The sequence below is a fragment of the Hylobates moloch genome, unplaced genomic scaffold (assembly GCF_009828535.3).
Source record: "Hylobates moloch isolate HMO894 unplaced genomic scaffold, HMol_V3 SCAFFOLD_22, whole genome shotgun sequence".
NCBI classification, from domain to species: Eukaryota; Metazoa; Chordata; class Mammalia; order Primates; family Hylobatidae; genus Hylobates; species Hylobates moloch.
In genome coordinates this window covers 19,563,696-19,577,546 of record NW_026652297.1, presented here as the reverse complement: position 1 = coordinate 19,577,546, position 13,851 = coordinate 19,563,696, and the positions used below count along the sequence as shown (strand labels likewise).

General features: G+C 37.1%; 1 protein-coding gene across 2 annotated transcripts in view; it reads left to right on the top strand.

The window, feature by feature from the left end:
- The window catches only part of ATP2C1 (ATPase secretory pathway Ca2+ transporting 1), a 146,368-nt gene that overhangs the window by 63,838 nt on the left and 68,679 nt on the right, over positions 1 to 13,851 (top strand). For both annotated transcript variants that reach the window (XM_032143745.3, XM_032143749.3), the window contains 2 exons: positions 9,956 to 10,066; positions 11,564 to 11,680. In XM_032143745.3, coding sequence (XP_031999636.2) covers positions 9,956 to 10,066; positions 11,564 to 11,680 — 228 coding nt within the window. The remainder of the gene's footprint in view (positions 1 to 9,955; positions 10,067 to 11,563; positions 11,681 to 13,851) is intronic.

Below are 13,851 nucleotides of genomic sequence, written 5' to 3'. Positions count from 1 at the left end.
TTATTTCTAGGCTCTCTTTTTGTGTTCTTGTGGCTCTGTATGTCTGTCGTTATGCCAATACCATGCTGTTTAGATTATGGTAGCTTTGTAATATTAATATATTTTGAAATCAGGAAGTATGATGCCTCCAGCTTTGTTCTTTTACAAGATTGATTTGGCTATTTATCGTCTTTTGTGGTTCCATATGAATTTTAGAATTGTTTTTCTATTTCTATAAAAAATACCACTGGAATTTTGATAGTGATTGCATAGAATTTATAGATCACTTTGGGTAATATTGGCATTTAAAAATACTGTCTTAACAAAACGTGAACATAGGTGTTTTTTTTTGTGTGTGTCTTGTTTAATTTCATTCATCATTGTTCTGTAGTTTTCAATAAACAAGCCTTTCACCTCATTTAAGTTTATTCCTAGGTAGTTAATTTTTTTCTATTGTAAATGAAACTTTTCCTAATGTCCTTTTCAGATAGTTAATGTATAGAAACATTACTGATTTTTATATGTTGATTTTGTACCCTGCTGCTTTACTCAATTTGTTTATTAGTTCTAACAGTTTTTTAAAAATGAAATCTTGAGAGTTTTCTTTCTTTCTTTTTTTTTTTTTTTTTGAGATGGAGTCTCACACAGCTGCCCAGGCTGGAGTGCAGGGGCACAATCTTGGGTCAGTGCAACCTCCGCCTCCCAGGTTCAAGTGATTCTCCTGCCTTGGCCTCCCAAGTAGCTGGGATTATAGGTGCCTGCCACCACACCTGGCTAACTTTTGTATTTTTAGTGGAGATGGGGTTTCACCATGTTGGCTAGGCTGGTCTCGAGCTCCTGACCTCAAGTGATCCTCCCACCTCGGCTTCCCAAAGTGCTGGGATTATAGGCATGAGCCACTCTGCCTGGCCCAAAAGGGACAATTTTACTACTTCCTTTCTGATTTAGATGTATTTTTTTTATTTTATTAAGCATTTAATTTATTGCTTAATTGCTTTGGCTAGGATTTCCAGTACTATGTTGAACTGAAGTAGTGAGAGTGGGCATCCTTGCTTTCTTCCCGATCTTTCAGGAAAAGTTTCCATTTTTTTGCTATTGAATATAATGTTGGCTGTGGGCTTTTCATATACAGTCTTTATTATGTTACTTTCTTTTTATTCCTAGTTTGTAGAGAGTTTTTATAGTGAAAGGGTGTTGATTTTTGTCAGATGCTTTTTCCGCATCTATTGAGATGATCATGTGATTTTTATCTTTGATTCTGTTAATGTGGTATATTAATACTTTTTTTATATGTTGAATCATCCTTGCATCACAAGGGTCAGTAAATTTCCCTGGTATGAAACCCACTTGATCATGGTATATTACCTTTTTGATAGGCTGTTGGATTCAGTTAGCTAGTATTTTGTTGGGAAGTTTTGCTGCATCTATGTTTATTAAGGATATTGGTCTGTAATTTTCTTTTTTTTGTTATATTCTTCCCTGGTTTTGGTGTTAGGGTGATACTGGCTTCATAGAATGATTTAGAGAGGATTACCCCTTTATCTTTAGGAATAGTTTCAGTAACAGTAGTACCAATTTCTTTGAATGTCTGAAATAATTCAGCTATAAATCCATCTGGTACTGGACTTTTTTTTTGTTGACAATTTTTTCATTCCTGTTTCAGTCTCGCTGCTTGTTATTGGTCTGTTCAGAGTTTCTGTTTCTTCCTGATTTAATCTAGGCGGGTTGTATATTTCCAGGAAATTAACCATCTCCTCTAGATTTTCTAGTTTATGCATGTACAGGTGTTCATAGTAGCCTTGAATAATCTTTTCTATTTCTGTGGTATCAGTTGTAATATCTCCCGTTTAACTTCTAATTGAGCTTATTTGGATCTTGTCTCTTCTCTTCTTGGTTAATGTTGCTAATGGTCTATTGATTTTGTTTATTTTTTTTAAAAGAACCAGCTTTTTGTTTCATTTATTTTTTGTAATTTTTTGTTTCAATTTCATTTAGTTCTGCTCTGATCTTTGTTACTTATTTTCTTCTGCTGGGCTTAGGTTTGGTTTGTTCTTGTTCTCTAGTTCCTTGAGGTGTGACCTTAGATTGTCTGTGCTCTTTCAGACTTTTTGATGTAGGCATTTAATGCTATGACCTTTCCTCTTAGCACTGCTTTTGCTGTGTCTCAGAGGTTTTGATAAGTTGTGTCACTGTTACCCCTCAGTTCATAGAATTTTAAAATTTCCATTTTGGTTTCATTATTGACTTGAAGTCATCATTCAAGAGAAGATTATTTAATTTCTATGTATTTATATAGTTTTGAGGGTTCCTCTTGGAGTTAATTTCCAGTTTTATTCCACTGTGGCCAGAGAGGATACTTCATATAATTTCAGTTTTCTTAAATTTATTGAGTCTTGTTTAGTGGTGTATCATATGGTCTGTCTTGGAGAATGTTCCATCTGCTGGTGAAAAGAATGTATATTCTGCAATTGTTGGGTAGAATGTTCTGTAAATATCTGTTAAGTCTGTTTGTGGTAGGGTATAGTCTTAAGTCCATTGTTTCTTTCTTGACTTTCTGTCTTGGTGACCTGTCTAGTGTTGTCAGTGGATTATTGAAGTTCCCTCACTATTATTGTGTTGCCATCTGTCTTATTTCTTAGGCATAGTAGTAATTGTTTTATAAATTTGGGAGCTCCAGTGTTAGGTGCATATATATTTAGGATTGTGACATTTTCCTGTTGTACTAGTCCTTTTATCATTATATAATATCCCTCTTTGTCTTTCTTTTTTTTTTTTTTTTTTTTTTTTTGGAGACGGAGTCTTGCTGTGTCACCCAGGCTGGAGTTCAGTGGTGCGACCTCGGCACACTGCAACCTCTGCCTTCTGGGTTCAAGCAATTCTCCTGCCTCAGCCTCCTGAGTAGCTGGGATTACAGGCACACACCACCATGCCTGGCTAATTTTTTGTATTTTTAGTAGAGACGAGTTTTCACCATGCTGGTCTCGAACTCCTGACCTCATGATCCACCTGCGTCGGCCTTCCAAAGTGCTGGGATTACGTGAGCCACCACACCTGGACTTCTTTGTCCTTTTTTAACTGTTGTTGCTTTGAAGTCTAGTTTGTCTGATATAAGAATAACTACTTCTAGGCCGGATGTGGTGGCTCATGCCTGTAATCCCAGCACTTTGGGAGGCATAGGTGGGTGGATTGCTTGAGGTCAGGAGTTCAAGACTAGCCTTGCCAACATGGTGAAACCATGTCTCTACTAAAATACAAAAATTAGCCAGGTGTGGTGGTGGGTGCCTGTAATCCCAGCTACTTGGGAGGCTGAGGCGGCAGAATAGCTGAAGCCAGGAGGCAAAGGTTGCAGGGAGTCTAGATTGCACACTGTTGTCTAACCTGGGTGATGAAGTGAGACTCTGTCTCAAAAAAAAAAAACAACAAAAAAAAACAAAAGGATAACTACATTTGCTTGCTTTTGGTTTCCATTTTCATGGAATATCTTTTTCTATCCCTTTATCTTATGTGAGTCCTTCTGTGTTAGGTGAGTCTCTTGATGACAGCAGATCCTTGGTTCGTGGATTTTTATCCATGCTTCCATTCTGTATCTTTTAAGTGGAGTATTTAGGCCATTTATATTCAACATTAGTATTTAGATGTGACGTACTGTTGTTTTCATCATGCTAGTTGTTGCCTTAATCCCTTAGTTTTTTTTTTGTTTGTTTGTAATTTTTTCATTGCATCATTGTTATATAGGCCCTGTGAGATATATGCTTTAAGGAGGTTCCATTTTGGTGTATTTTGAGGTTTTGTTTCAAGATTTAGAACTTGTGGTGCTGGTTTGGTAGTGGCAAATTCTCCCAGCATTTGTTTGTCTGATAAAGACTTTATCTCTCCTTCATTTATGAAGCTTAGTTTTGCTGGATACAAAATTCTTGGCTGATAATTATTTTGTTAAAGGAGGCTAAATATAGGACCCCAGTCCCTTCTAGCTTGTAGGGTTTCTGCTGAAAGATACGCTGTTAATCTGATAGGTTTTTCTTTTTGGGTTACCTGATACTTTTGCCCCACAGTTCTTAAGATTCTTTCCTTCATCTTGACTTTAGGTAATGATGACTGTGTGCCTAGGCCATCTTTTTGTGATGGATTTCCCAGGTATTTTTGAGCTTCTTGAGATTTGGATGTCTAGATCTCTAGCAAGACTGGGGAAGTTTTCCTTGATTATTTCCTGAAATATGTTTTCCAAACTTTTAGATTTCTTTTCTTCCTCAGGAACACCAATTATTTTTAGCTTTGGATGTTTAACATAGACCCAACCTTTGCGGATGCTTTATTTTTTTTAAAGCAATTTTTCTTTATCTTGATGGATTGGGTTAATCCGAAAGCCTTGTCTTCTGTCTCTGAAGTTCTTTCTTCTGCTTATTCAATTCTATTGCTGAGACTTCCCAGTGTGTTTGGCATTTCTCTGAGTGTGTCCTTGATTTCTAGAAATTGTGGTTGTTTTTTATTTATGCTATATATTTCACTGAAGAATTTTCCTTTTATATCCTGTGTCATGTTTTTGATTTCTTTAAGTTGGACTTCAGCTTTCTCTGGTGCCTCCTTTGATTAGCTTAATAATTGACTTTCTAAATTCTTTTTCTGGCAATTCAGAGATTTCGTCTTTGTTCAGATCCATTGCTGGTGAGCTGGTATGATCTTTTGGTGGTGTTAAAGAACCTTGTTTTGTCGTATTACCAGAATTGTTTTTCTGGTTCCTTCTCATTTGGGTAGACTATGTCAGAGGGAAGATCTGGGATTCAAGGGCTGCTTTTCAGATTCTTTTGTCCCATGGGGTTCTCCCTTGATGTGGTGTTCTCCCCTTTCCCCTAGGAATGGGGCTTCCTGAGAGCTAAACTGTAGTGATTGTTTTTGCTCTTCTGGGTCTAGCCACCCAGTCGAGTTACCAGGTGCCAGGCTAGTACTGGTGAGTGTCTGTAGAGAGTCCTGTGATGTGATCCATTTTCAGGTCTTGCAGCTGTGAATACCAGGACCTGCTCTGGTGGAGGTAGCTGGGGAGTGAAGTAGACTCTGTGAGGGTCCTTGGTTGTGTTTTTGTTTAGTGTGCTGGTTTTGTGTTGGTTGTCCTCCAGCTGGGAGTTGGCGCATCAAGAGCATATCAGCTATGGTGCTATAGGGAGGATGCACATTTGCCCTAGAGACACTTGGTCAAGTATTCAGGTTTCTCAGGCAGTGAGCAGGCCCATAGAGCTCCCAAGAGATTATGACCTTTGTCTTTGGCTACCAGGATGGCTAGAGAAAGACTACCAGGCGGGGGCAGGAATAGAGGTGTCTCAGCCTCTCCTTGGGTGAGCTTGCTGCAGCTGCTGTTGTGGGGGAGTGAGGGTATGGTTCCTAGTCCAATGGAGTTATATTCCCAGGGGGATTGTGACTGCCTCTGCTGTGTCATACAGGTCACCAGGGAAGTGGGGGAAAGCTGACAGTCACAGACCTTACCTTGCTTCCATGCAACCCGCAGTCTTAAAGGCTGGTCTCACCCCCATCATGCCTCTCCAACATCACTGAGTCTTTTTCCAGGCAGCCGGTTACCAGGGCGGATACTTTGCCCCAGACCACAAGCCTGCCCCTTGAGAAAGCAAGTGGACTCATAGGTTTTAGGCCTCCCAGAGAACCTGCAGTAGTGATCCAATTTCTTCAAAGGGTCTGTGGATTCTCTTGGCTTTCCTGGTATGTTCCTTTGGTAGTTCTTGTATTGTAGCAAAAGTTCACGATGTGAGTCTCCACATGTTGCTCTGTCTGTCAGAATGGGAGATACAAGCTAGTCCTGCCTCCTATCCACCGTCTTAATTTGAGCATCTAGATACAGTTTCAAATAATGTGTATCTACCTACAAAGTTCAGGCATGGAATGAGGCAAATAAACACAAAAACCAGATAGCAAAACCACTCCAATGAGGAGATAAAGATTTTCAAAAAGTACTTGGACTGGAAAGCCTAGGTGATACTAAAACATTAAATAAAATAATATATCCAAGACCCGGTATGTGTTAATATATGGGATAACCAGATCGTTTTAACTGCTCTGGCTAATCCTCATTTCTATAGATACGTGGACAAAACTAACACTGCTATATAATAATAACTACCAATATACTGCTTTGTCCTTTAAAATGTGTCTGCCATACTAGGCTCAAACTATTGAACCAAGTTTTTCTACTAAGGCTAGGAATGTCTCATGTATGCAGGGATGAGAACCTTATCACACACACTCACACTCACATACCAGGTGTCTCAGCCCTTGGGCGTCACCCTCCAACTCCATGTGCATTTTATGCACGTGATCTTTATGTGTGTTCTTTCACTGTTTTCCTATCATGTGAAACACATTAAACATCTCAACACATTTGCACCTGGTTTTGGTTGCCCAGTAGTATTCTTGTGTGCAGTGAAACCAGTGAACAAGTACACAGAGTAGGAATTATACCATCTTGGTAGAAAACAGATATATAAACACAGATGTACAGATTTCACTGGAAATCTCAAGGACCCACCTCTTCAGTCTGTAGCAGAAGTCTACTTGCCACGTCAGATCCTTTTACCCTTCACCTCTATTCTTGGACCCCAAAGCAGGGCCAGTGCTTTTAGTTTTGTATCTGTTGTCCTCAAAATAAATATGGAAAGTTCATAAACACTGAATAAGTACTATGTGAATCTGGTTGAAAACAGGTAAAACAACAAACCTACATATACTAACTGGTAGTTAAATTTATTTTACAAGAAAACTATCTTTAAGTTTTTTTTTTTTAACTTTTTTTTTTTTTTTTTTTTGGAGACAAGAGTCTCACTCTGTCGCTGAGGCTGGAGTGCAGTGGCGCGATCTTGGCTCACTGCAAGCTCTGCCTCCCAGGTTCATGCCATTCTCCTGCCTCAGCTTCCTGAGTAGCTGCGACTACCGGCGCCCGCCACCATGCCTGGCTAATTTTTTGTATTTTTTAGTAGAGACGGGGTTTCACTGTGTTAGCCAGGATGGTCTCGATCTCCTGACTTTGTGAACCGCCCGCTTCAGCCTCCCAAAGTGCTGGGATTACAGGCGTGAACCACCATGCCCGGCCTTTTTAACTTTTTAAAATAGAGAAAACAGTATATTCCTTGGGGAAAGATGAGGGATTGAGAAAACCAGCTCTGGGTAAAAATTATTGTGACTGCACCTGGAGTTGATTAGGCCTGCCTAGGAGAGAAACAGGCAACTGCTACACGACCACAGGGGACAGCCACCATCTGAGTCTCAGCAGACCAGTTCACACGCCATGCAAAGTTGCTGTATACTCAAGTTGTAAAAATCATCTAGCTTATCATGAAACAAGCTGCATTCATCATCAGAGACTGTCAGGTCATCATCTCCAACTGCAGATAGAGCTTAAGCAGCATCTCACCTAGCTCAAAGATGACAGACTCTTGTTCACTGTTGTCAAAGGGGTTGCTGTTCTGTTTCCTCAGTGAGCTCCCAGAGTTGGTTCCTTCCTTGGGCCCTGGATCTGTTTATGTTCCCATTTTCTGTTTCTGGCTCCTTTGTACCACCATCAGGGTAGGCAGACTTGGAACAATTCTCTTCAAATGGGCAGCTTCCATGTTCTTCATTAAAATACCTACACATGCTTTATTGCTCTTCATCTCCTTGTATTCCTGAAATGAGTTTCTGCTACCTTCTACTCCACGCAGTACTCATGTATTCCAGGAATGACAAAGTTAAATATGGCCTGGCATTCTGGCATGGACTTTACCATCTTGCTTTTCTGTTGCTTAGTATTCCTCCACTTGTGAACACACTTGAGGTGTAGGTGTGGTTGCAGCTGGAGAGCATCTCAAAGCAGCCCTTTATGTATTTAGAGAGTATCATGCCCCTTTAGTGTTTTATTGTTTATTATATGAAATAATACCATTTCCTACTCTGGAGATTTACAGCTACTTTGAGCCCATGGAATGCCCCCGAAGGGTTTTATGTAAAGTGTGTTCAAATGTAGACCCTCTTTATGTACCAACTACCAAAGGATTAGTTGAGGAACATTTTATGAGTAAGGCTGTCATATTGTATACTGGATACTAGAGTTAGCAATTTCCAATATAATATTGATAGAAAAGTAAACATTAATAGGAAATTATCATGAACTGACTTTACTCGCCTTGTTTAGTCTGTATTGACCTTGTTGGAAGAAAAGTATTAATAGTTGTCATTTGAGCTCTTACTAGTGGTAAGTCAAATGCTGTGTTAGTGTATTTAATCCTCAAACATCTCTGTTTAGCAATATTATCCCCAGGTTATATATGAAGAAGCTGAGGTTTGGGGATCTTAGAAATAAGAGATTTTATTGATCTGTTTGTCACTGCAGGCAGTGTAAATATATTTGATTCTTCTTAATTTTGCTTTATGATCTCACAAGATAAAATAACTATGTCATCTATTTCAATTCTCATTGTTTTAAGATTTAAATCATTTTGGGGAGAGTCTTCTCCAGTGTTTTACTTAGGAATGGTTCAAGGAAGTCTTTCCTTTGTCCTAGTTTGTTTTATAGATTTGAAATAAGAGCATTTCAGTGGCTCTAAAACATGTGTGTGGCTTTTGTAAAATTCCTAATCTTTCCTCTAAGTTTTTACATTTCTTAATTATGTAAAAATATTATGCTATACAATAATTTCAGTAATTTGCAGTAAAGAAAGGTAATCTGTCTCTAGTTTCCTCATGTTTATTGACCAATATCTCCTCATTAAAAGTTGAAAAATACTACTGCTCTTTGTTTTAAAGTATTTAAACATCCAACAGTACTTTTTACATAAATAAGATTAGAAAACATGAATTTGATTGTTCCAGAAACTCAGTCATACTGAGAGAAGACTTTTTTTCCTCAGCAATTTACCATTTTTTGGAGTAAATGCAAAAAGCCTTTATGCGTGCAGGCCTCTGTAATGACACTCTAATGTAGTAGAATCTTCTTTGATTTCATTTGCTTAAAGATACTGCTTTAAAAGTTTTAGGGAAACATTTTATCCTAAAAACGTTAATTATCCAAGGTTGAAAAGATCTTACCTGAAAGCTTAAAAACTTGTATCTTGGCAGTAAGATGATAATTTTAGTTTCAGTATTATTTTAATCGAGTGGATGTGTGGCAATTCAAGTGTTTTCGTCTCTTAAGTTTCAATAGTGGGCAGCTTTTGTCTCCCTTCTGTTTTCACTCAAAGCTTTTTGTCTGTAAAGAATCTCAGCTTAGGACTCAAAACAAGTCTGTATTGAGGATTTATTTCTAGAATTGTGTTAAACAGTTTTCTGTAGATATAGATAATTATGAAGCTGCATCAAGTAGGTACCTTGATTACTACTATCTCGTGACTAACTCTGCTTGTTCACAGCCTTCCCCACCCTTCCCCCCAGCTCCCCTTCACTAACCTGTGCATCCTTTGCTTGTCTGGTCTCTTTTACTTCTTGTTTTTCTCCTAGTTTGTGAATAGCTCTTAAAGTCTGACTTGTCATGGTGCGTTGAAAGAGTGAGTAGCCAGTTGTCTTTTCTGAGTAGATCAGCTATGAGCTGACTGACTGAGAGGAGTAGTTAAAATGGAGAAAGCTTAGCTGTACTTTGTCTTTCATGTTAAACATAATGAGTTTAGAGGATTATGATTATTTGTAATCATCAGGATCTGCTAGACAGGACATCTGTTTTACTTTTTACTCTTATGTTGGTGGAGAAATAACATGCTTTTCATTCAATGTGAAAATTTTGTGTTCTAGCTGGGCACCGATGGCTTAGTTTTTGAAATGTAATTTCTTGAGAAGTAGCATGTGGTTAGTATAAAATTGTCTTTCCTATTAGGACTAGATACATAATTAGTCTGAAATATTTTTCTAACTGGAAAATTAGTTGCTGTGAACTTTTGGATTTTTATTATTCTAGACTGCATTACTCTTGTTTGCTATATTCAAATACTTTTTCTTTGGTTTTACTTCCTAGGTTGCACGTTTTCAAAAAATACCTAATGGTGAAAATGAGACAATGATTCCTGTATTGACATCAAAAAAAGCAAGTGAATTGCCAGTCAGTGAAGTTGCAAGCATTCTCCAAGTAAGTGGTTAGTGGGGAGAAAGGGACTCGATGGTGTAAAGTCAGTCACTTAGACTCTATAAAACGGTGCTGTCTAATTTAATTTTCTTCAGTGATAGAAATATTCTGCTCTGTGCCATTCAGCATAGTAGCCACAAGTTGAACAGGACTGTTGGGCTTGACATGGGGTTAAACTTGACAGAATTAAACATGACTATATGACTTGAAATGTGGCTAGTGTGATGGAGAAACTGACTTTAATTTAATTTAAATTTATTTAAATAGCTACAGGTGGCTTAGTGGTTACCTGATTGGACAGTGTAGCTCTAGAACATAATAGCTTTCCTAGGAACTATATTAGTGCTGTGTAAGGATTGGTTGGATTAGGAAAATAATTAACGTAAATAGTGGTAGGAGTTTATCTTTTTTTGATAAGGGTTTTCTAAGGTAAAGTAAAAACTAAGTACAAATTTAGAACTGCAAATAATCTGTAAATTCTTATGTAGGCTCTTCCTGGTTTTCAAAAGTAGTATCTATGGAAACATGAAAAAGATAATATTTTTTATTTTTCCTTCAACAGTCACATATCTTAGTGATAGCATTAAAAACATGGGTATCCTTTTTTAGGTTTTTTTGTTGTTGTTGTTGTTATTGTATTTATACTCTACTTTAAAACCACTTATTTGTAATGTGTTTGTTTTGAAAGGCTCCATTATTGGACTCTGTTATAATAACCTTTTGGTCAGGGCAACTATTTTGGAAGTACAGATAATTTTATTCTTTAATAGAATACTAAATCATAAGAGAGAATAACTGAAGGATGTAGGTAGTGTTTATAGAACATAAACTGTTCCAAGAAGAAGTTCATCTTAACTTCATTGCTTTTGAGTAATTTAGGAAGCACAAAATTTCAGCATGAAATAATTACACAGTCCAAGAGTATAAATTAATACCAACCTCAGGGTTTTGATAGGCCCAGAGAACAAGGAAGGCATTTATGGCCCATTGAACGTTCTTTGGGAGAAACTAATTTTAGAAAACAGCTAAACAACAATGAAAAGGAAAAAGCTAATTAAAATGTACTGTTATGCTTTCTGTAAGTCTTGTGGCTGATTGTGTTGTTTATTTTTCTCCCTAAATTTTGTTTGTTTGGTAAACTCTGCCTTTTTGTTTACATATTTTTTAAAAATTAATTTTGTTGAGATATAATTCACATAAAATACAATGTACTTTTTTAAAGTGTACAATTTGCATTTTGACAAATGTAATCACCACCACCATTAAGATAGAACATTTTTATCACTCCAGAAAGCTCCCCCATGTCCCTTTGTAATTAATCCCTCCCTCTCTATGTGTCATTCTGGCCCCAGGCAACCACTGATAGATTGCTCTCATAATGGACTAGTTTTGACTGTTGTAGTTTCTATAAATGTGATCATACATTATATTATGTGCTTTTTTGTGTTTTTCTTTTCTGTGCTAACATTTTCAATAACTTTCATGTATAAACTCTAACAGGCTGATCTTCAGAATGGTCTAAACAAATGTGAAGTTAGTCATAGGCGAGCCTTTCATGGCTGGAATGAATTTGATATTAGTGAAGATGAGCCACTGTGGAAGAAGTATATTTCTCAGGTGAGATACTTTTAATTCCTCTTCTACTGTGAAATTTATTAATACATGGACTTCTGTTATGTAGTTGCTTACTTTTGTGATACTGTTTATAGAGAAAGGCAATAATTTTTAGATGTTTTTTACCTAAAATTTTTCATTTGTTGGGGCTTACTGTTAGGTTGGAATTCCTGTATTTTTAGTATGTAAATCTTAAAGACAACATTTTCCATATGGATATATTACACAAAGATAATACTGTTGACAGTAGTGTCCTTTGCTAATATCAAACCTACACTATTTAAATGATAGGAATGGCAATATTTTTTAAGGTAATCATGGCCAGCTCAGAAAACTAGTAAAAAGTAAGTTAGGTAAGTTAAACTCAGGCTGCCTGGGTACAAATTACACCTTCATTTCTTATCAGTTGTATCATCTTTATTATCCTCTGAGCCTTATCTATAAAATGGTGATGATAACCTTACGGGAGATAGTTAGCTCTCAGTAGATGATAGTTATTTATGTTTTTTCATCCTAAATTTTAGGGAAGACTTATTCTAGGCTGTTTTTATCTTGATAACGATTGCGTTAATGTAAAAAGTTACAGGTTACTATGATTAGTTTTGAAGTAATTAGGTTGGTTTGCTAAACAAATATTTTTTGCTGAAAATTTCTTTTTAGTAAATGTCTGTGCCTTTTAACCTGCAGTCTTTCTAAAAAGATCTATGTTTAACTTTTCTAAAGTGCCTTTTCTGCTAATGAGCTTAAATTTGCCAGGCTTAATTTTTTGAATGAGTTTGTCTAAAGTAGCAACACTGGAATTTTAAAGGTTGGATGAACCTTGTGTGTATCTGTCTTATTTTTATGGAATATTATTTATATGTGTCTTTGTATTTTCATACTTACCACATTCCCACATTACCAAAGACTTCAGAAAGCATTGACATAGTTTACTCTGGATTTATAAATTGTAATGATTTGACTTATCCCTAGGCAGTATGATTTAAGTTTTACTTTCTAGATCCTGTTATCAAAGCTAGAGCACCTGCCCCTTGGGATTCCTGTGAGACTTAAATAGTGCCTGTAATGTAGTTAAGCACAACCAAACAAATAACAGTAAATAGTAATCATAATCATAAAGCACTGGGTGATTCTTTACTCCTCAGCAGCCTGCCATCCATCAAGTGGTGTGCTTAGTAATGTGGCACAGCTTTTTCAGGGGAAAATAGAAAAGATCATGGGGCTTGCCCTCAAAGTGTGATGTTAATAGCTAACATTTTTAAGAACGTTTTTTGGTTTACATGGCGCTTTAATGTACATTCTTAGTTAATCCTTATAACAGTTCTTTGGTATAAGGTTCTGTTTTACCAGATGAAGAATCTGGAGCTTAAAAAGATTAAGGTGACACACAGTTGCCAGCAGCTGGATTCAAACCTAGGTACTCTGACTCAGTCAGGTTTGTGGTTGGTCAGCCCTGAACCATATTGCAGTTGCAGTGTTATTTAGTTAGGGCAGTTTAACTTACTATTTTTTTAAAATCCTCATTAGAGTCACTTGGGGAGTGCTTAAAAAATGCTAAAGCCTGGGCCTTATGCCTAAAGATTTTGATTTAATTAATTTGGTGTGAATCTGGGCGTTGGTATTGTTAAAAGTTTCTTACAGGATTCCAATGTGAAGCAGGATTGGGACTTTTTCCAGGGAGTGGAACCATTAAGGGGCTTTGGAGGTGGTGGCATGTAACCTCAGAGCTATGGTATCCAAGGGCTGGGGCTTTCTGGTGGGATGGATTCTTTTTAGCCTAGTTACTTTGCAACTTTGACAGTGATGTAACACTTTAGCAGAGGAAGAAATTCTAACATCAGAGTTTCAAGGAATAGAATGTCCAACTGGAAGAATTTGGGGTTGACTCTAGTGTGAGGTCATTTAAATACTCTCTGATCAGGTTGATGCTATAATCCTGTTTCTTTGATATGATTTGCTCTGGTAGATAGAATCCAGGAAAGCTAGCCTTGAGGAAAATCTTCAGTTTCTTTTGTGGAGAGGAGGGAATTTTTCTGTGATATGTGAGTCAACCACAGAATTGTAATCTACACCAATGTACTTGAGAAATGTTTGAATCTCAGTGTTCTATTCAGTATTTCGCCTAAATTTTTAGCTAAAAATCATCTTCTCCTGCTTTTTCTAGCCTCAGTAGA